The sequence below is a fragment of the Lepidothrix coronata genome, unplaced genomic scaffold (assembly GCF_001604755.1).
Source record: "Lepidothrix coronata isolate B3197 unplaced genomic scaffold, Lepidothrix_coronata-1.0 Scaffold11, whole genome shotgun sequence".
Taxonomy (NCBI): Eukaryota; Metazoa; Chordata; class Aves; order Passeriformes; family Pipridae; genus Lepidothrix; species Lepidothrix coronata.
Window position 1 is genome coordinate 911,416 of NW_016690191.1, and position 21,920 is coordinate 933,335.

The 21,920-nt window shown below is 43.8% G+C and overlaps 1 protein-coding gene across 1 annotated transcript in view; it reads left to right on the forward strand.

Moving 5' to 3' along the window:
- The window catches only part of IGF1R (insulin like growth factor 1 receptor), a 179,849-nt gene that overhangs the window by 116,782 nt on the left and 41,147 nt on the right, over nucleotides 1–21,920 (forward strand). The window contains exons 3-4 of the mRNA XM_017805050.1: nucleotides 17,687–17,999; nucleotides 20,384–20,529. Of these exons, the coding sequence (XP_017660539.1) occupies nucleotides 17,687–17,999; nucleotides 20,384–20,529 (459 nt within the window). The remainder of the gene's footprint in view (nucleotides 1–17,686; nucleotides 18,000–20,383; nucleotides 20,530–21,920) is intronic.

Sequence of the window (21,920 nt, forward strand, 5' to 3'; positions counted from 1 at the left end):
GAATACGGAAAACAAATAACCCCCCTGCAGTCCCCCTGAGTCCTGCCTGCCCTAAAATGTAAATACATGTGTGGACACATGATTTGGAGTATTTAGTCATGACTGTGTTACATCCCTCAGTTTACCAGGCAGGTAATAGGAGTGTCCGTGTTCTGTGAACAAAGAAGTCTCACAGTAATCCAGAATAGCCATATTAAAAAAAACCCCCAAGTTTTTATATATATATATATATATATATATATGTATAAAAATATCAGTAGTAGGTTTCATAGCACTTTATTCACATTATTGTTTCTGAATTATTTTTTTTTTTTCTCAAAATCACCAGTTGTTCATACTGAGCCTGTCAGGAGCATCTTTGCTCAAAAGAGGCAAATTGTTGCCATTTTTCACTCTGTAGGTGATTCTGACAACGACACGAGGAGGAGGAATGAGAAACTTGTCTGAAGTTCCGACAAGTGCAGTTTTTGGGGTGCAGAGCTGGGTGTTGGGGTGACTCCCATGGGGACTGGGAGAATTTGGGAGGCCATTCTGTGCCACTCGCTCCCTCTCACTGACAGTCTTACAAATGGGAAACAAATGGGATCGCAGCCATTCTGAATGTGGAGTTTGGGATGTGTTGACTGGATTATGAAGGGAGCAATTGAACTAAAGGGACGTAATTTAGGGGCGGTGGATCAGAGAAGCCCAGATATTGAAACTCCAGATCTTTATAACATATTGACTGAAACAGATATCAGAAATAACCCTATTGCCACAACAGTTGCTTGTGTGTCTGCTCAGGTTTTACTAAGCCTCTCGTTGTGATTCAGAGCATTGCGTAGAAATCCACTGTGCCATCTTTTTTTAATGCATTAAATGACCTATAACGTGTTTCTTCTGTGGTGAAACCCCACTGCCTCAGCTTGAAGAGTGTACATGTGTGTTTGTTTAATTCAACATGTTTTCCTCCTCCAGTGCTGGAAATAGGACATTTTAGTTCTCCAGTCACCACTGCAGCAAACCCAGTGGGTTTTGTGCAGTTTGTGTTTGGCTTTTCCTTTCCAGCTGAAACATCAGGGTAAAGAATCCGAGTGCTGAAGGGGAAAAAACAATCTGCTGGTACCTGTTTAGAAATATCAAATAACCTCCAGTGTGGGGGTTTACCTTGCTGTCCTTGTGGTAAAGACACGTGAAAGCCACGACAGCGTAGCCTGTAGCAGCTTTGCGGGCTGATTCAGAGCCGAGATTTGATACACGGCAATGAAATCAAACCGCTTAAAATCATCTTTTATTGATTTTTGTGAAGGGAAATCCATACCTGCGGAACCAGACCGCACGTTGTGCTAAGCCCTGCCTTTAAATTTCGGCTTTGTTTTCGTGGGCGCGCGTGCTTTTTTTTTACAAGGGCTTTTATTCCGTGCCTTGAAAGGCTGCTCCTGTAACCCCGGGAGTGCGAAGGGCTCCGGCCCGAACCCGCGGTGTGCAGCGGGCTGTGCCCACGGGCCGGGAAGAGAAGAGGTGTCCGTGGAGCCGGGCCGGGGTTTGCGGGGTTTGCGGGGGCGGTGGCGGGTCCCCGTGGGGCACCGGGGGCCGCCTCGTGATGCTGCTCCGGCCTCATAAACAAACCATCACGTGGGGGAGCGGGGCGGGCAGGGAGAGACAGCCCCGGCATTATCCTGATTGGATTTCCCCGCCGAGCCGGGGCTCATTTGAATGTTTTGGAATGAGTGGGGAATGAAACAACACAAGGCGCCTTTTTTTTTTTTTTTTTTCCTTCTTCTTTTCCTGTTTGGTTTGTTGTGGTTTTTTTTGTTGTTTTTTTTTTTCCGCCTTTTCAGTGTGGGATTTAGGATGCACAAAGAGTCGTTGAACCTGTGAGAAGCCTCTTTTAAATGCAGGTGTTTGCAAGGCAGCCTGATCTTTCTTGGCAAAAATACAAGAGCGTGAGCAAGCGCTGCGCATTTACTGTCATGTGAGAGGCTGCAGAGGTGCAGATAAAACAACGAGTATATTTTGAGGATTTGAAGAGTTTTCTCTTAGACATCTTTTCCCCCCATTTAACCAATAGAGGTTTTATTAGAAATGGGTTTCACTGGCGTGTAGTTCCCCACACCCAGCAAAACCACAGCGCTCTGGATGCGACGTGATTCTTTGGACTGGTCTGCTGAGCCTTGGTTGGGAATGATTAGACTTTAAAAGCATTTAGCTCCAAGTGTAATTATAGCTCTGTTTCTCCGTGTTGAGTCTTTTGATTTACAATGTGCACGTTGTAAGTGAGCAGGGTGCTGTCCATAACACAAGACATGCTGCAGGACCTCGCTAAGGAAATAACTTGGATCATGGGATTAGACTTACAGCTGCTGAATACTTCTTAGTTGTAATCTTCATCCTCGGATATGGGGGCTCAGGGATCCTTTCGTTTGTTGGATGTGTATCAACATTGTTGTTGTATCAAGGTACCACTGACCTAAATCAACAAAAACTGGATTCACATGGGCATCAACTTTGTAACCTCTTTGGTTATTGAGAGGGTTGCCAGTGGGCTGTGTGGACATTTGAGAAGGACCAAACTCGTGATGGTACTTTATTGATTTGTAGGGAATAGCTCATGAAGTTGCGTTTTCAGGAGTCTGAGATAGGAAGGAGGTTTGAGGAGTGATTTCAGAGCTCAAGGAAGAGCCTGCAGAGCGTGCAGGTTCCCGAAGGATAATTTAGGCCAACAGGGGAAAAGCTGCCGTAGAGCAGGAGATGGCAGAGGGAGCAGATGCTGGTTTCATCCACCCAGAGATGAGACAGACACGGGCAGAGCTGTGCACTGCCATGCAGGTGAGCTCAAATCTGAGGAATGAGAAGCTGGCTAAGGGGCTTGTGGACTTGTAGAGTTTCTTTTAAATGTAGCTTGACAGGTTTCAAACTGCATTTAAAAGGATTTTGGTTTTCAGAGGCATTGCTATTGTTGTTTGTTCTGAGCCTGTTCGTTTTTTGTTATCCATTGCACCAAAAGCCACAAAATGCCTTTAAAATTGTCTTTTCTCAGAGGTACTTGGTGCTCAGGAACACATTGACCTGGTAATGTCATTCTCCAAATGATAATTTTTAAGCCAGACACATTTGTTAATCTTAAAAAAGGCAGCTTGGAGCAATCTCCCAGGTTCAGAAGCAGATGGTTTGGACTGTGTCCCAAGCTGTGCAGCTGTGGGCAGCTCACACAGGCTCCAGGTTCCATATTTGTGCCGTGGGTGAAATCCTGTCACATCCCCACCGGTGTGTTGATAAATCCAGCAGTGGCTGCAGGGCAGTGGGGCTGCTGGTGGCTGAGAAGATCCAGTTGTGATTGACACTGGTTGTGTAGCAGAGGTTCCATCAGACATGGAACAGTCAAGTGGGGACCAGAGGGAAAAAGATGGGAGTCTTGTGTGACTGGAAGTGGCTGAACTAACTTTGTGCGTGTGTGTCCATCCCATGGTGGAAGAAGCCACCATCTCTCTCCAGTGAGACAGAAAAGCAGAATTAGATGAACTTTTCTCAAGTGACAAATTTGGCAGTGTTATCTCTTAAAAACAATTGTTGGCATGAAGTTAATTCAAAGACACTTAATGATGTAAGCTTGTAAACTTTCCCAGGTGGCACCATCTGCATATGTGATTAAAAACCACTAGAACAACAAAACAAAGAAAACAATGTAGTTTGAAAAATGAAATTAATTTGTGAAGCCATTTGGCTTATTACTTAAAAAAAACCTTCAAAACCAAAAAAGTCATTGAGTCAAAATATCAAAGATTGAAAGTTTTGGAGAAGATAACTTGTGTAAAGTTTTTTACAAGGATCCCAAGATTCTGCTTTACATCCTTTTACCTAATGTAGTTTATTGTGCCCTGGTCTAGTTGACATGGTGGTGTTTGGTCAAAGGTTGGACTCGATCTTGGAGGTCTTTTCCAACCTTTATTGTTCCATGATTCTGTGATCTGTCCTGTATCCCTGTGAAGCCCTTGGCTCAGTGCTCTTTGGTCAGACAAACCTCACTTCTTTCCATGCTGAATGAAGATGGTGATATTTGTTGTCATCCTTTCAAGGCTGTAGAATCTTCACCAGAGGATCTTTGTGTTTGTCCAAAAGGACCCAAGTCTGATATTACAACAGTATTTTACATTTCAGACAAGGCTGGGGTCCACTGTTAGACTTGAAATATCTGTTTCTCTGTGGTTACTGACATATTCACTGGTAGAAATTTTTGAAAATATTCCCCAAACAAGCTGATTTCTAAAATAATTTTAAAAAGATCATCTGGCTTCTTCTTGGTCCTTTCTCTATTATGTACTAACAGCCTGATAAGAAAGTACTTGAACCCCAGGTCCTCTGAGTAGTGTTCTGTGGTCGTGTGCTAAAGTCAGGACTTGTTGCATTTTAAAAGAAAATTATTATGATCATGTAATGTCAGGGGCTTTTGCATATCGAGGCAAACAGCTTCTTCTGTTCTTAAATCTTCTCCTTTTACTCTAACATTGAGTAACTCATAATTTTTTACTGCATCTGTGTGTGTCCCCCCCCCACTTTAAAATGGGCATTAAAAAGAGCCACTTGCTTAGATTTCATACTTTGTAAAGCATTAGGAGAAATGCTGATTAAAAAGCACTGTATAAATGTGAGGTATATATTTTTCTGTTCCTAAGCATTCATCAAATTTAATTTGTGGGAACCAAGGCCAAGAAGCTGCTGTTGGGAGGAACAAGCCCTTTAAAACCCGGGAAGGGGAAGCGGAAGGTTTGTCAAATGAACTGTTGCTTGAAAAGCACTTCCCAAGGAAAGGTATAACTGGATTAAAAGTTTCCCATGTGGGGAGGGACATGATGTGGGGAGGAGGGAGTAATTAGTCAGTTTGGAGATCCTGCTGTAGCAGTTAATCCTCCAGCGGCAGCGCGGCCACCAGCGGATGCTGCATCCTTGGGGATGATCCCTGGGAAGCTGCTTTACTTTCTGTCATCACTTTAACGAGCCCCTGTGCCTGGATAAAGTGCATCAAACGAGCCTGAGGAATATTTAAGCTGAAATACGTATTAAGGGTAGTAGCTGGCCCAACCCCTCGCTTTTCCCCCACGTCATTCCTAATTCATAAAAACAAACCATGGAGCAGCCTTGAACTTTGTGCAAAAATCTGTTGCTCTGTAATTTGCAATTTAAATGATACTTCTCTGTGTTTGACTGCAGGCAAGATCAGCTATTCTATTCCCATCCAATTTAATGCTTTTAGTCTTGGGTGTGTGCGTGGGACATCCTGGAATACTAATTATTTTTTCCCCTCCCTGTTTCGTGTTTCAGAGCCATCATCAAGCAGGATCTGCTGTTATTTGGTAGTTCCCTTTTTATTGTTTTTCAGCAAAGGTTGTGTCTGCAAATTTGGGTTTGTCTGGGGTTTTGTTTGATTTTTAATCAGTGTGATTTTTAAACGGTGTGTTCAGGCTGGTGTTTGCATAATTACAGAAAACTTCATTTAATGGGTGTGGAAGTTGAGGTTCCTAGAACTGCAGAGAAGGCTGGGCCTGCCCTGCTTGAAATAGAGACAGATCCATTGTTGTTTCATTTTGCAGTAAACATGGGAAGAGAAATATCATTTCTAATGATAGAATAGGCAAGTTTTTCTCAAACTGAGTGTGGTTTGATGGCAGTACAGCCCTGTCCCCCTCCAGCTGCCAAAAACCAGCCATTGGTCCCCTGTTATAGTCAGGACTGGCTGGGCCAGAGGTGACAGATGACTTTGTCACAACATTTCTCAGCATCAGCATTACATGTTTGGGGGGGTGATATGATATTGATAACTGGAGCATGGCCAGAAATATTTTGTTCTTGCTCTGCTTGGTGTACTGTAAATATACACTTGGAGAACTTAGGGAATGGGGTGCCTGAGGTGTTCAGATCGGTAAAAGGAGGAGGTTGTACTTTTGAATAGTAAAAACACAGCACAGCATCGTGAGGAGGTGCAAAATGGGAAGTGTGGGGATGTTTTCTCCCCTTTGACCTCTGTAACCAAAGATATTGGCAGTTATTGGCTCAGGGAGACCCATAACTGGAAGAAAAGGTAATTGCAGTCTTGTTACTGCAGTATTATTGAGAAATAAAACTTAGAATTCAATAAATTTTCCATTTGTAGGTGTTTATAGGTGTCCTATAAATCTAATAGTTTGTAGGGTAAACGAGGCTGTAGCAGGTTTCATGGTCTGTCTGAAGTCTGCACGTTCTGCATGAAGAAGCTGTAAATACTGATATTACTGAATTGTACAGCTTGTTTGGCTTGGAAAGCTGTGTTTTCTCCTGTACCTAGTGCTAACCCTCTGCAGAATTAATGAAATGCTTAGTGGAATTTTATCATTAAAAGAGAATTTTTAAAAACTGTAGAAAAGGGCCTGTCAAATTATCACATGATGTGGAAGAACATCATTGATCTACTGCAGCATAAACATTTTTTTTAATGGTGTAAATATGTGAAACTTTTTTTATATATAATTTCAGAAGATAACACTAAGTTTTGCTGTATTTAGTTCTTCAAAGAACCTTTTATAATTTTACTCCCTGATCTTGATGGATGAAAACATAATCCATATTTAAATCCTTTCCTCAAAGTGAAGCGAACTTGCACCTCTTTGATAAATTTAGATCATTTTTCTTCTTGCTGAGTTGGAGGAGTGTTTAATAGCATTTAAAAGTTTGTCCTGTGTAATGGGTGTGCAAAGTGATGGGAAACAATTCCACTGTTGAGATGGGGAGAGGTACAGATCTTGTTTGCTCCTTGAACATCTGACTCATCAGAGCTGCCTGTTGATCCTCACAGCTCTACTGCAAAGCAAAGAAAGCTGCTGAATAAATTGGGAAAAAAACCCCTATTTTTCTAAGGGAAAACAGTCTCAGATCAGTTAGACAGAGTTGGCCATGTCACCACCTGCTTCCCTGGTTGTGTTTTTTTGGTTGGTAGGTGTGGAGGCTTAAACTTTTTAAGCGTAGCCCAGACCTTGCCACACGTTTGTGTGCGAAGCATTTAGACCTGCAGAGAAATTCTCCTGAATTTAATATGGGCTGACTCTTCAGCACTTGGGAGATTTGTGGAAATTCCTGAAGTTGTTGTGTGGAGAGTAGAGTACAGGGCAATTACCTGGAAAGAGAACAGTGTTTTCCATGCTTCCTTCCCCCTTCAGTGCAGGCCAGTTTACTCTTTGCTTAATTCCTGGTGTGACAGCACCATTTGTGCTTTTCTGCAAAACCCCGCAGGAAGAGTTGTGGTTTTCTTGGGTTTTTTGGGGGGTTTTATATCTCTAGTACCTTAGTGAATCATAGAATGTTAAAGGTTGGAAGGGACCTTAGAGATCATCTAGTCCCAACCCCCCCCCGCCATGGGCAGGGACACCTCCCACTAGACCAGGTTGCTCAGGGCCTCATCCAACCTGGCCTTGTAATGAATCCAACTCCATGACAGACCCTAATCTCACCCACCAGCAACATTCTGAATTTGAAAAATGTCTGTGCCTATTTCTCCCTCTGATTTTTGGATAAATACTTATTTTTATTGAACATACAGAGGAGCTGCAAATTAGGAGCAGTTTTGTGCCCTGCAGGTGCCTGGTGTGAGCTAAAAACGCATCGATGCTGAGGCGCCTCCGTCACGACAAAACCTTGTGGTTCTCTCTGGGGTTTATGAACTAGTGAGGTGTTCTTGATTAAAAGATGGGATGTGATTGTGTGATTCTTGGGTATTCCTATGGGTTGGGTGTGTCACCCAGCCCTCATTCATAGGAAAGCCCATATTTTTCCTCATTTTGCTGCATTTAGATACCTGATAGAGTCTCTGCCTCCCACTGGAGGTCTGTGGTGGGGCAGCATCAGTGAATATGTGTGATCTCAGAGGGGAATTTTGGATAAAGTTTGAGGATTTAGTGTCCTTTAGATTTTGAGAGGCCAAAGTTGGGCTTTTCTGTAGTTGCTTGGATTTGCCTGGAATTCTGGTGTGTCCATAGTGTAGGTGGCTGACGGAGCAGCTCAGTGAAGCATCCGAGTGCTAAAATAACCAGGGAGGGCGAACAGGAATCCAACAGGGCTTGGGCTGCAGACGAGTAGGAGCAGCATCGATGCACAGCCCGGTGCCAGCTCGGCCTGGAACTGCACAGACATGGCCTCTAATACCAGTTTCAAGGGGAGCTGCCAAAACCACAGTGCTCGAGGCCTCTCCCTCCGAGCTCGGCCAATGCTCGAACGAAACAGCCCCCAGCTTGTTCCTCCGGGACACAGGCCTGCCTTGTTAGGAAATCGGTGAAGTTTGGGAACCCACAATACCTCACATAGCTCTGTGTACAGTAACGGAGGGTGGAAATAGGGCCATAGGCATGAGCAACCAGACGAGCTATAAATATAGAATACTCCCTCAATTCCAGTTTCGTTAGTCATGGGAGGACAGTGAGAGTTTTATAAACTTATAAGGAATATACAAACAGTTCTGAATTTAAAATAACTCTGTATAATTTTTTTAGTGTGTGTGAAAAGAATATTCTTTTTTGAGCCCATCCATGTAAGTATCTGCTATACACAGAGCGTAAGGATCTGCGTATTTATATGTTCATGTGAATGTGACTTGAGATGACAAAAAAAGGTACCAGAGAAGAAAAGCGTAGCTCAAAACGTGCTAAATTCCAGCAGAAAAAGAGTGGGAAGCAGCGTGCTTCCCACTGTGTGCCAGTATCAAAACCATGAATCCCCTCTTTTCCTTTAATAAGTGCTGTCTGGTGCCATCTCCAGCTTCAGAGCAGCCAGGCAGTGTCTCTGAGCTGGCTTTGCTGCAGCCTGGAGCCCCTGTCAGATCCAGGGATACGCCTCACCTTGACTGTCCTTCCTACAAATAAATAAATAAATAAATAAAACTCCGGTGCTCCCTAATCTGATCACAAATCCTTACTACAGGGAAGGATTTAGAAAGTCTTGAAGCAATGTCATTATTATTTTTCCCCAGTTGTACTAACAGGAATTCCTCAAAAGCACGTGCAAGTGTGTAAGCAGAGACAGCTCAAGCATCCAAGTATTAACTGTGTGTGTGACAGGGCCGGCAGTGCTGTTTGTCCTGTCAGTATATTCTGTGTGTTTGCAGATTCTGGGGGCTGACACAGTCAAACAGTTGATTTTATCAAACTATTGGAAGAGCTGAAATAGTTCAGTCTCATAAAAGAGAGACAAGGGACTAAGTACAGGGTGGACACTGCTATCCCTCCCTCAGGTTAGAGGGAAACCCTGAGCACACCCACGTGCTGTTCCCATCTGTGCCCCTCACTGACACAGGTCACTTTTTCCCAGTGTTTTCCAACTCAGGTGTTTGAGTCCTTTGCTTGGCTTGAGCTATCCAGGGATTCAGAGCTGCTGAACATGCAGTGGTTTGATTGGGGCTTCCTTTGGGGTTGTGGTAATGTCCAGTGCCTCCTTGGATTGGGAGCATCCTTGCACTTCCCAAAGCAGGCTCTGCAGCCCACTCAGCCTTTCCTATCCGCACACAGAGCTGTCCAGGAGCCCACAAACACAAACAGGCAACTGTTGCAGCAGTTCTGTTCTTTAAAGATCAACCCATGTAGGATGGAGTTAAAAGTTCATGTTCAGATAGTCCAGGATGATTTACAGAGTATGAAAGCAATTTGCATGAAGTCTGAAAAGATAAATCAACATTTTCCCTTCTCCCTGTGAAACACTTCCATCCACAGTTGTGGTGTGTGACAATAAACTAATTTTAATGCATCTTTCAAGTCAACTGTATCCTTCCTGCTGTCCGTGTTGCCTGTAAGTTTGTTAAAATGCGTTAAGAGATGGATTAATGCACAGTCTTCCTGTCTGCTTTTAGGTCTTACAAACTCTGGCGCCTTCTGCATTCCCTCTGTGTTTAAAATAGAGGAAGATTTAGAATGAAAAAAACTACTCCGTAATTACTAAAACCAAGGAAGGAGCTCACTGTGTTTGTTGTGGATCTCAAGAGCACAACCTTCAGTTGCTGTCAGATTTGCTTAAACTCTTGTATTTCTGGAAGTCCTGAAGGAAATGCTTTATTTGATCATTTTAGCATAATTGCCTTAATGTTGTTTGGAGCATCTTCGTTGTTAACAGGGTCCCTTCACTTGCAATGTGCAAATATTGTAAGTGAGGTACTCCCAGATTTGGGAGTTTGTAATTTAAAACAAATGCCCCAGGTGTCTCTAACTTTCCAAACCATCCATATCCTTGCAACTTGTTCTACCCTTCCATTATCATTCTGTTTTTGTTTTTTTTTTTTCAGGTTCTGAAACATCTAGATCTTAATCTTGGCTCTAGTGGCCTGTCTCACTAGCAGCTGAATAGCTTGAAAAATCTTGATCTGTAGTGAAACAATTTGAATATTCTTGTTCTTTCGGACTGTTTCCTTGAATTTTCATCTTTTTGGTTCTTAAAACTCAGCAAGCTTTCTTATTTGTCGTATCCTAGCTGGAGATGAGCAAAAACCGTCTGGGTTTGCCCTGCTGTGTGTATTGTAAACAGTTTTCCTGAAGCTTTTTCCCCTTTCCTGTTAGTGTAATTAGCCTTTGGCTGGACCAGTGCTGATTTCTGCCTCCAAGACGAGCTTTGTGTTTGATTGCTGGTGCCAGAATGGTTAAACTGTTGATGGGTGTAAGGCACAAATGCAAAGGGCATTCCTGAAAGAAGCAGGAGCTGAATCCCTCAGAACCAGTGACTCTTGTTTGCCCCGGATTAAACTGCCGTGATCCTTCGGCATTAAGAGAACTCCATCATTTAGGCCAGTGTGATAATGTTATCAAACTGTCTTCCTCCTTTGGAATAAATCTGGAATGTGAAGGGTATTCTTCCTCCAGCTGGGGTTTTGCCAGGAGATGGCTGACCAGCACTCCTTGCTTGCAGTATATTAATTAAATCCTGTAAAGCTTATTGCCTTACACTTGCAGCATTTGGAAGACAGGCAGATTAAATCTAGCTCTCAGCAACAACAAGCAAAACCCCAATATATTGCTCGTAATCTGCAGCAAAAAGAAAAATAATTTACCTCAGAGCTGTTCTTCAGCAGCTCTTTGCTTTCCTTATCTGTTCCTGCAGAGTTCAGGAACTCCAGTTGCCCCTTTAGGAATGGGAACAAGTTTGTGGCAGTGAACGGGGAGCAGCTTTCGCCACCACGTGTTCCTGCTTGGATCCCCCCTTTCATTGGTGTTACTGTTCTGATTTGCATCTTCCAGTGGGAAATTTCCCTTTTCATGGAGGAAATGTTTCTGGAACAGAGCGGTACTGATGGTCAAACATTCCTGACCAGTTTGTTTACTCAGTGTTGAAGACAGAGTGAAACCGGCCTGAGCGCCCCAGAGCTGGTTGTGTATCTGCGTCCGTGGGGTTTGTTTATGTACTCAATTCATACTGGCGTGGAAGGGACAAAATAGACTTGTTTTTTTCCTCCCTCTCTCCAGTGCCAGCTGCAATGATGCCAGTCTGGGCTGTGCTGGGCAACATCAACTGTTTTGAAAGAGAATGCAGTTCGTGCTGCCTGGGTTTGTCAATAACTCGTGTTTATTTGCACCTTCCTGGGCCGTAGTATTGCACACTTCCAGCAAATGCTCTACCTGTGCTGGCCGTGGGTTCCTGTTCACTGGGGGCTCAGGTGGTTGTTTTCTTCACCCAGGTTTCCATTTGCTCTGATTTCAGTGTGATGGGAGTCGCTGTAACGCTGCTGGAGCTTTTAGCAGGGTTGATTGCTTCTCTCGTGGAAACCTGAGGGGACAGGAGGTTGTACAGTGCCAGAGTGTCCCTGAATCCTCTACTCACTCCAAATAAAATGGACTTAGCACACATGTTGTTGTGTATCACAGCTGGCAAGTCTGGAAGCTGTTTTGGTGTAAATGAGAGGTGGCCAAAAGAGGAGTGTGTGGGGTCATCAGACTCCAGCGAATCCAACTGAAGTACGCTCACTGAACGATGAACGTTTCCTCTCTGCTTCATAGACCTTATTGCATCCGGTGGAATCTGGGAGTCTCCAGCTGCTGGGTGATGCTGGGCTTTCCTAACCTGCCTCCTGCTGCTTTTTTTCTGCTTCCTTTGCTCTAGAATCATCTACAGGTGTTTCCATCTGAGCAGTTGGCTCCAACTGCTGCTCAACTGGCTGAGCAGGCAGTTAGTGTGCATTGCTTTTCACCCATGAGGAGGGGGATGCAAGAGTTGATTCCTTTATCAGTCTTTCATATGGTTAAAAATTGGGCAGTTAGTGGGCTGATATCAGGTTGGGCAAATCCTTTGAAGTTGTTTTGAGGCTCTGGATGCTTCATCACACCTACTCCTTTGGCAAACTGAAATGCCAGGAAGCAAGAGAACAAAAAGCTTCATGTGGAAGTCGACCAGGAGTAGTTGAACATCAGCTGGGTCTGTGTAGTAGGAAGAAGATAATTCACAGAACGACTTCAGCAATAATTTCAGGATTCTTGGAAAGATCCCCAAGATCAAAATGGGCTGGTGGTGACTGGGATGTAAACATGGAAACACAGGGCTGGTGAAATGATCTTGAGTGGGGATAGACTTAATGCCCTCTTGGTGTAAGTTTGTATAGCCCTATCCAAAGATTTCACTGGTGGCCATGACCCTGCACATACTAGAGATTTAGAGAAGGGGGAGATGATCCCTTAGGTCCCAGTATTAGTGCTGGGTTGACCTGAACCTTTGAGATCTGGCAGTTAATGTCAAAAGCTGCCAGACTTTATGCCTTAACCACTAGAAAGCAGTTTGAGATGGCAGCATTTCTCGCCTTCAGGATTTTCACTGAATGTGAGATAAATGATTTCAGAGCACTGGGGGGGAGGAACAGAGAAAAAAAACCCCAAAATACACCATTGTTGATATGCTGCTAATACCTATTTCTGTAGTAATATAAAGATTTACACAGCTACTCTGAGTGGCCTCTTCAGTTCCTTGGAGATGACTTTTACCCATATTCCTGTGATCAGAACACGTTACTGCTTGTATTTAATATGTGTATTTCCTTATTGCAGCCTTTATTCTGTAGTTATTTGATTCCAGCCCTGACCATGAATCACTGGAACTGGATTTTCTGAGTAATGTCTCTCCAGTCTCTCTATTCTCACAGTATACTGGGCAGAAGAAATCAGGTTGTGTATAGGCTGCTCGAAGTTTTGAAGTCAGCTGTTTGAAAGGCCGTACCAAAGTTTAGCCCATTAAAATGCAGTATTTTAAAAATTCTGTCATGTAGAAGGATTAACATTCCAAAAGTGACCGTATTTTTCTGTCTCTGTGGATAAATTTAGACAGCTAATTTTTTTCAGTAGTTGGCCAGGAGAAAACACTCCTTTCTTCCTCTGGTTTCTGTTCAAAACTAGGTGCTTTTATTTTTTTCCCTTTTTTTTTTTTTTTTCTGAGACATTATTTTACGTGAGGGTTGCTCTAAAAAACCAAACAGTATAAAAAAAAAAAAAAAAGAAGGATCAAATACGCTTTTTACGAAGAGAGAGAGAATCTTTAAAAAATATTTATCCCACACTTGGCAACCTTTTGCTCGCCCGCATGTGACTGGCGCGGTGCCATCCTTGGCCGAGGCCGGCGCCTCTGCTTGCCAGGAGTCTTCCTCTTCTGGCTGCCTTTTCCCTCCCTGTGACTGATTGTTTATTCACCTGATTTTTCTCTTGCAGCCTTGCTGAAGTCATGGCGTCTTGGAGATGATAAGAACACTTTTGTCTGCCCGGACTGCGCCGTAGCCGTGATGTCAACGCGGGGTGTTTGCAGCGAGCGCTGGCTCGGTGCTCGGTTCACAGAGCAGGGAGGCATTAGATGGCAGACAAACTTGCTGCCACCTCCTTAGAGTCAGCCTGTCCAGAAAGCAATTGCTGTAAATACAGATGATTGTTTCTTGCCTTTTTTCTTTTTAGCATCATGGGGGTTTTAATTGAGAATAATGAGTCTCTCTGAGTCAGATTCTCTTGGGGCTCCTCTTCTTTCTAAGATCTTTACATTTAGTTTTAAATTATCTCCTTTCTGGTAAGTCAAGTCTGAATCTGATTTGCTCAGTAAAGGAGCATCTTGGAATGAAATATTTTGCCTTTTTTTTGCGAGCGACCATAGGATCTTAATAGTACAAGGTGGTGTTAGGTCAAAGGTTGGACTTGATGATCTCAGAGGTCTTTTCCAACCTAGTTGATTCTGTGATTCTGCACTCAGAAAAATGTCCTTAATTTTGTTGACAAGGAAAACTGAGTTGAAGAAATCAGAGAGAAGCTGAGACATGGATGGTCAAAGAAAGTACTGGTGTTGGTTTTGCTCCAGTAAATTTGATTTGTGGATACTGGAACTCTAGTACTGTCCTTCTTTGGAGATCTGATGATCCGACAGTACTTTCACTCCCCAGATGTAACTGGACACTTGTCTAGTCAAGCCTCATCATCTCTTTATTAAAGTGCTAAAGGGTCTGCTCTTCTCCAGCTCTTGCTTTGACTTCCCTCTCCCGTGGCTGCCCTCCAAGGTCTCTGATATTTTCCATTATTTTGGTATCTCCATGTGATGACAATTAAGTATTTTTTGCCCTTGGGCTTGTCAGCAAGGATTTGTTCAGGGGGTTGTATACAGTCATCAGCCTTCATGGTCCCAGGCACTGTTGTACCTGGCTGATAAATTCTGTCCCCAAATGTCAGCACTATTTGCTTATGTTTGTGTCTCTGATGTTCTTGCGGACTAAAGTCAACAAGTTACCCAGTGTATTTCAGGGCGCTTTTTTTGGCCAAAGTATTTTGGAACCTGCATTTTACGTGTTTTGCTACAAATCTAGCAGCCCAAGTAGCACAGGGAGGGTGAGGGGAGGACAGATGGGGCTGGGCTGTGAGGTCAGCCAGTGTTGTTTGGTAAGGATTTTAGAACAGGGATATCTGAGGGAACTGGCGTGTAAGGCAGATAAGGCTTTTTGTTGTTGATAATGTGTCCTACACACACACACAGAAGTTCTTGTTCTGCCTCTTCAAAGAAACAGGATACCCATATTGTCTCCAGGCTGAAAACTCTGCCAACGTTTGCAAGAGCAAGCAGAAAATAGGGCTGAGGGGAAAGCGAGGTTGCTGAGCTTTTATAAAATAATCTTTAAAAAGTTTTCAGGAGTTCACGTTAAAACAGTTGTGATTAAAATATTACTATAGTTTTGAAAACCCGTTCCAGTGATTGCCTTTTTCGTGTGAACTTGTGTATCCTTCTGTGCTCCAATTTATATTTCTGTAGACGAGAGTCAGCAGATTTACCAGGAGATATGCAGGGAATCCTATTTTTATAGCAGACTGCTCATGAATGGCAGAGGCATTAAGGGAATACAGGAGTCTTTCCCAAGAACGAAATAAACTCCAGCTTTCTGTGCTATGTTTATCTCAGTACTTAATGTTGGTAGTATTTGTTTCTCGGCAGACTGTCTAGATGAAAACAAAAAATCTTGTAGTTGATCAATACGTCAATACTGAACTTTGTGGAGGCATGGGGGGTGTGCGTGTTATTTTTTTTTTTAGTAGGGCTTTGAACTGGAAATGCAGCTACCACATGAAATCTGAGTTCTGGCACCCACTCAGCACAGCAGTCCATCTGCTAGCAAGACATACTGTTTTTTTTTTTCTTTTTAATCCCTCAGTAGTGGCAAATGCAAGTCCTGTGTACCTTGGGGTGAGAGGCAATTTGTGATGCCTTACTAAGGTGGCATCTGGGCAGACTTCTTTTACTCTGCAGATTACAGTCAAAAAAAGGATATACACCTGCATGTGTGTTTTATTTTGGTGTAAGGGTTTGGGGCATATGGGTTTTTTTCCCTTTTCAAACTAAAAAAAAACCCCAACAAACCAGCAGCTTTACACGATGCATTATTTAACAGTGGTTGCCTCTGCATTCCTGCTCTCTGCAGTCTTACAGGTAACTGGCTCTGCAAAAATTTTCTTATTTTGGCCTGCATGTGATACTTATGATATTTGTGCTCCCTGGGCAGGCACTGGCTGCCCTCATGCCCCCACCTCCTTGTTCTCATAGTGTCCCCTCTCCATCCATTCAACAACAAAAAAAAAGATGATTGAAATGAATCAGGGTCGATACAGAATCATTTTGGTAAGAAATGCAAAATTCTCTGATGGCATTTTGACAAGTCCTTTTCAAGGTGGGCACTACCTTAAAGCTGTCAGAAAACAGCTTCTTATAATCAGAACTCGATGTAAGATGTCAAGATCCTCGATGCAGTGGGATTGGATTTTTTTGGTTGTTTGTGGGTTTTTTGGTTGGTTTTTTTGTTTATTTGTTTTGGGGTTTTTTTGTGGGGGTGGAATTATTATTATTATTACTATTATTGCTTAATAGCACTCATGCATTTTTTTCCTGTGGTGATGATGGTGCTCTGCTCAGTGGCATTGTGAAAACACACTGCAAAGCCTGCTCCTCATTAAGGGAAGAGGGAGGGCATCAAGATTTTAGGGTGTTTAGTCCTGCATTAGAACAACGCCGTAGCTGCAAACTGAGAGATAAATCACACTGCAAAACTTGTGTGGAACTGTTACGGTTTCGTCAGCTCCTTCCATGTTCACGTTGGGATATGAACTTCTTTCCTGGTTCTCTGCTTTTTGCTCAGATCATCCCATTTAAATGTCCGTGGTGCTTCCCTTGGATCTCGCTGTAGTGGTACCACTGTAATTCGCTTTTCTGCTGTTGCTGCTGGGGCAGTGTTTTAGCTAAGTTAGAAAGTGGCAAGCAGCTACTAAATGCAAACCAGATTTCCAGTCTATGTGTTTCCAGAGCCTCTGGCACATGGCTCGTGTGGCTAAAAGGCCATACAGTGCTGTAATCAAAACGCTGTTGTTACATAAATACAATGCTGCCACTTCTTTTGATCTAACAGTGGTGAGCTCGGCTGCTGAGGATTCTGCTCTTTGGTCGTGCCTTCCAAGCTGGAAACGCTTTCACATAAAACGAAACGTCTCCATAAATTTGCACCCCATTTTGTTTGTTTGTTTTTTTTTCCTCCCTTTCATATTTTGTTCTCTGAACCCAGAATTTGAGGATAAGGCAGAATTCTCTTACGCTCTACAGGGGGAAAATAGTAGCTCCATAATTCCTGGGTATTTGATGTGGATGATGATTTGATACTTTATTAAACCGCATTTTGCACACATAAGCAACATTGGGATGCTACTCTGGGGTCAGCCTAACCATGTGTGCTGCAGTGGAGCAGTGCTTCCTTCTACAAGTGGAATTAAGTTGTTTGAAGGAAGCTTGTTTTCTTGCCAGCGAAAGACCAATTTGAAGCACAAATAGGAAAGACAAGAAATGCTTAGAAAGACAATAAGCCAACATGCCAAAAAAAAAAAAATTATCCATAATACGAGGGCTGTGGAAAGGGTTCTTGCCTGTTTCCATTATCCTTATGTTGATCTTGCTTTCAGCAGTTTTCTTTATTACTTATTTCGTTCATGTCATAAATTCGATCCGAGGAAAAGATACTTTCAGGCAACTAAAGCTGAGAAAAGTAGAATTTTTTACAAGAGCGGTTTTTATGTTGGTGGGTTGTTTGTTTGTTTGTTTGTTTGTTTGTTTTCAGAGATGCTCCAGCGCCCAGGGAATCAAAGTGTCATAGAGCTGTACAGGGATTTTGCTTTAGTGCCAGTCTGCAGCAGCTGGTGTTGATGCCCCCTTGTTTTCTGCCCTGCAGTGTGCCCCAGCTCGTGTGGGAAGCGAGCCTGCACAGACCAGAACGAGTGTTGCCACCCCGAGTGCCTGGGGAGCTGCACGGCCCCGGACAACAACACGGCGTGCGTGGCCTGCCGCAACTACTACTACGAGGGGGTCTGCATGCCCACCTGCCCCCCCAACACCTACAAGTTCGAGGGCTGGCGCTGCGTCACCAGGGAGTTCTGCTCCAAAGTCCCCGCCACGGATGCCAGTGAGTACGAGAAGTTCGTGATCCACAACGACGAGTGCATGGCCGAGTGTCCCTCCGGGTTCATCCGCAACGGCAGCCAGAGGTAACACAGCTGGGGGAGAGGCCGGGTTTGGGTTTCCCGCTCCCGACTCCGTGGCAGCAAATGGCTGGAGGGGGAAGTGAGGACACCCATGGAGATGGTGTTGGCTCCCTGGTGGAGCCTGGCTTGGGTGGATTCGCCCCTGAAAGGTCTGGTGGTGTGTGGTGCTGTGCACTGCCAGCGCAGCGCAGAACCAGGGCTTGGTTTCATTTTGGTGTTCTTTACTTGAAGCCCAGGAACACAGGGTTGGAGTTGGCTGATGACCATTATCACACAGCAAACCACAGGACTCACCTTGCCTTGCCTGTTACTCGCTTTGTGTGTGCCTGCATTTTAGACACACGTATTTTTCGGTGTATTTAATTTTATTTATCTTTATTTCCACTATTACCAGGAGATAACAATGGTATTTTAGAAGACAGTGATTGTGTAGATTGTGACAAAAATAATGCAGCTGCTGGCAATAGTACACAGAATAATTTCTTACGAGAGTGTCACTCACCTGCTGTTATTTAATTGTAACAGTAGAAGTGATGTGTGCTTATGAGTTTGGTAATTTGCTGGTGGTTTAAGCAAGCAGCCTTCATTGCCTACTGACCCTTGGAGGTTGTGGAATTGGAGTGAAGTACAGTCAGCGTGCTAAAACTCCTAGTGCCTCAGTACTGTGCTAAAAAGACGTCTTTGTAGGCTGCTGGTTTTTTTGGGAAGATGATGCCTGCACCAGTTGTGTGTCTGTGCATCCATGTCACCCATGTCTTCAAGGCAGGCTCCAGCTGACATTTGCATACAAGCACCTTAACACTGCCCAAATCCAGCTACTCACCTGAGAAATGCTGCTGTTGTTATCTGGGTGTTGTGCTCTCCTGCAGAGGTTGAGAGCAGCTGTAACTCGAGGCTGGTCAATGTTCTCTTTCCCAGAGGTGCTGTTTTGCAAATGGAAAACATTTCCAGTGTCCTTTGTACATTTAGTTGAAGCCTCTTTCTTGTGTCTGCAGCTTTTAGTGGTTTGTGGCATGTTACAGTGCAGGATTTTGAAATAGGAGCTTACTACTAAGCAAAGCAGCTTTTTTTTCTGTTATGGTTTATGCATGGGAAACTGTTATCAATTTGCATGTTTCCTTAAGCCTCAGAAAAAAAGTGGGTTCAGTTTCTTTTAAAAAGAATAAACAGTAAATCCGCGTCCATCAGTGTTGTCAGCAGAAGCCTTTGTCTTTGAAGCTGGATTTGTTTTTTTCATTCTTAGTTTTCCTCTCTAAAGTGATAAGGTGGCATAAGTAATCATGAAATACCAAGGAAAATGCTAGAATAAACTGAAAAATAAAAATTACCTTAAATCAGGAAAGACCTTTACCAGGAGTGGTCAGAGGGCCCGTTTTGTGGACCCATGAAATGTCCAATTTTGAGATTAATATACAGGCAGTATAATGTCAAGCCTTTAAAAAGCTGCTGTAGCCAAAAGCTGGGACTGACCTGAGTTCTTATTACTTGAGTTTGGCCACTAAAAAATGCTTCTGAGTGCCTGTAGAGTGTAAGAAACAGAAGTGAGCCTGTGTTTCAGTGTCTCCTCCCAGCTTCTGGCAATCTGGTTTCTCTGAGGTTGGGGCTGTGTCTGTCTCGATGTTTTATAGCCAGTGGTGACCTGTTCTCTTTCCATCTGTATCACCCATTTTGAACCTGCTTAGACTTCTGGTCTGCCTCTCCTAATTCCTCTTGTCAATTAGTTTTCCTTGCATCAAGACACGACCTCCTGTTTGCTTAACTTGCTCCTTTAATGCCTCTCATGCTGTAAGAAGTAGTGACTAATGGACTGCTCACTTTCTCCACATCCCTCCTGACTTTATGCCCCCACAGTTGTCTTTCTGAGTTAAAATGTCCAGGAGCATGGAATTCCCTAGTGCTGAGCTTTAAACACTGATTTAAGGCCATGGAGACAGACAGCTTTATAAGAACGTGAACAGTATTTTCCCATCTCTAGTTCTTGGCCCGACCTATTTTGGGAAGTTGGGCCTGGATTAGCACAAAACCTCACTGCCCTCTGAGGTAAATGAGAAGGGAGGGGTTTCTGGGGATACTTAATCAGAGTAAATGCACAAATGCAAGGGCACTGGGTTTTGTACCTGGAGCTCCTTTGACTTTGGAAGGACCCCAGAGCCTTCCAGAAGCTGACAGCCCGTGGATGTGGGTCCATTCATTCACTGTAAACCAGAGATGCTTCAGCCTCTTGGAGTCAAGTGTGTCCTCTGAACAAGCTGGCAGCTTTCATTCTAGCCTGGAGGGTTTGTCCAAGCTTTAGAGGGAAATATCTTCCAAAATTCAACCCAGAGCAGTTGGTGGACTCAGAGTTGTGTATCGGTGCTTATTTTGAATCTCTCTTTCTTTCCCAGCAGCATGTTCTGCAGCCCTTGTGAGGGGCCCTGCCCCAAAATCTGTGAGGACGGGAAGACGAAGACCATTGACTCTGTCACATCAGCACAGATGTTGCAGGGCTGCACAATCCTCAAGGGGAACCTGCTGATCAACATCCGCCGTGGCAGTAAGTGATGGCCTCTCTTTCTGAACCTCTGATAAGACCGCTGTCCATGTTTTTCCTTTTGTCCTCAGCATAGTGATAAGAACATTAAAAACTCAGCAGGCTGTTTGCTCTCCAGCCCCAGAGCTCAGCTCCTGTTTGATTTGGCCCACGCTGGCACAGGTATTCAGTCCCAGGGAAAGCTGGTATTTTTGTTAGTTTTTTTGGCAGAACAAGGAACCAGGATTAGGCAGTTAGATGAGCAGCAGTCCAAAAAGAATAATAAAGGCGGAAAAGTTGAAAATCCTTGCATCTGGGTAGGTAAATAACTTGTTGCATGACACTGTAAGGCTGCATATCCCCACTTTTTAAGGCAAGATGTGGTATTTTGCTAAAACATGAAATCCAGAGTGCTGGGAGCTCATATAAAGCCCAACACTGTGCTGCTGGATGGTCAGCAGTAGTGAGCTGGCCGCCCTTGTCACATGTCTTGAACAAGCTCTGGATTAAATTTGTCAGAGCAGTGATTCATCAGCCAGGGAGGTGTTGACAGCTGATGAGCTCTTAAAAGCAGAGTAAAAATCACTGTTAGTTTTTATTGGACGTGTATCTCCCTATGGAAGGTCCCTTTCGGTTTCATGAATAAGGTTTAAAGATGGAGATCTGTTTGATTCCCTGCCTCCTGCTGAATGAAAGCTTCAGGGTTTAGTAACAGCAGCATGTGAATTATTTTACTCAAGGTCCTGCTTCTAAAGGTACAGTCTTCCCCTATGGAAGATGTTCCAGTTACCTGTGGCAAGTGTGGGGGTTTTTATTTTATTTAAGGGTTTTTATTTTATTTATCTTAGAGGGCTGAAGAGCATCTGCTTATTTGGTATGGGAACCAACCATTGCTGAGGTAAGGACAGCAAAGCTTGAGCTTGTGAAGGATGGGGTGTTGCAGACCTGGGCAGGGACAGTTTGTAGGGTACTGAAGGACTGAGGAGTGGAGCTTTCTCTGCAGTCATTTTAATAATTTGTAATAGAAAATCACCTTCAGTGAGTTGTACAGAACATGCTCCATGGCATGAGCACATCCTTATGGGTTTTATCTTCACTGTTTCATCCAGAGTTCTCAGTGTTGTAGCCAGAGCTTCTCAAGTCATGGAAATCAGTGCCCTGTGCTCCCAAGCACACCAGTAACATACTCCACCTCTTCATCTTCAGTCTCATTCTCTGTTTTCCAGTGGAGCTTTCTGCCTGAGCTTTGCTCCATATCCAAAAGCAATTCCAGTCTCATGGATGTGTACATTTAACAAGGGTCTTTTCATCCCTGCCAGCATGCTGGCTCACCATTTGGTGCTGGCTTCAGAGTGCAATGCCCATGGAAAAAGCAGATATTCCAGGATGGAAAAGCAAGACTGGTTTCCCAGTGT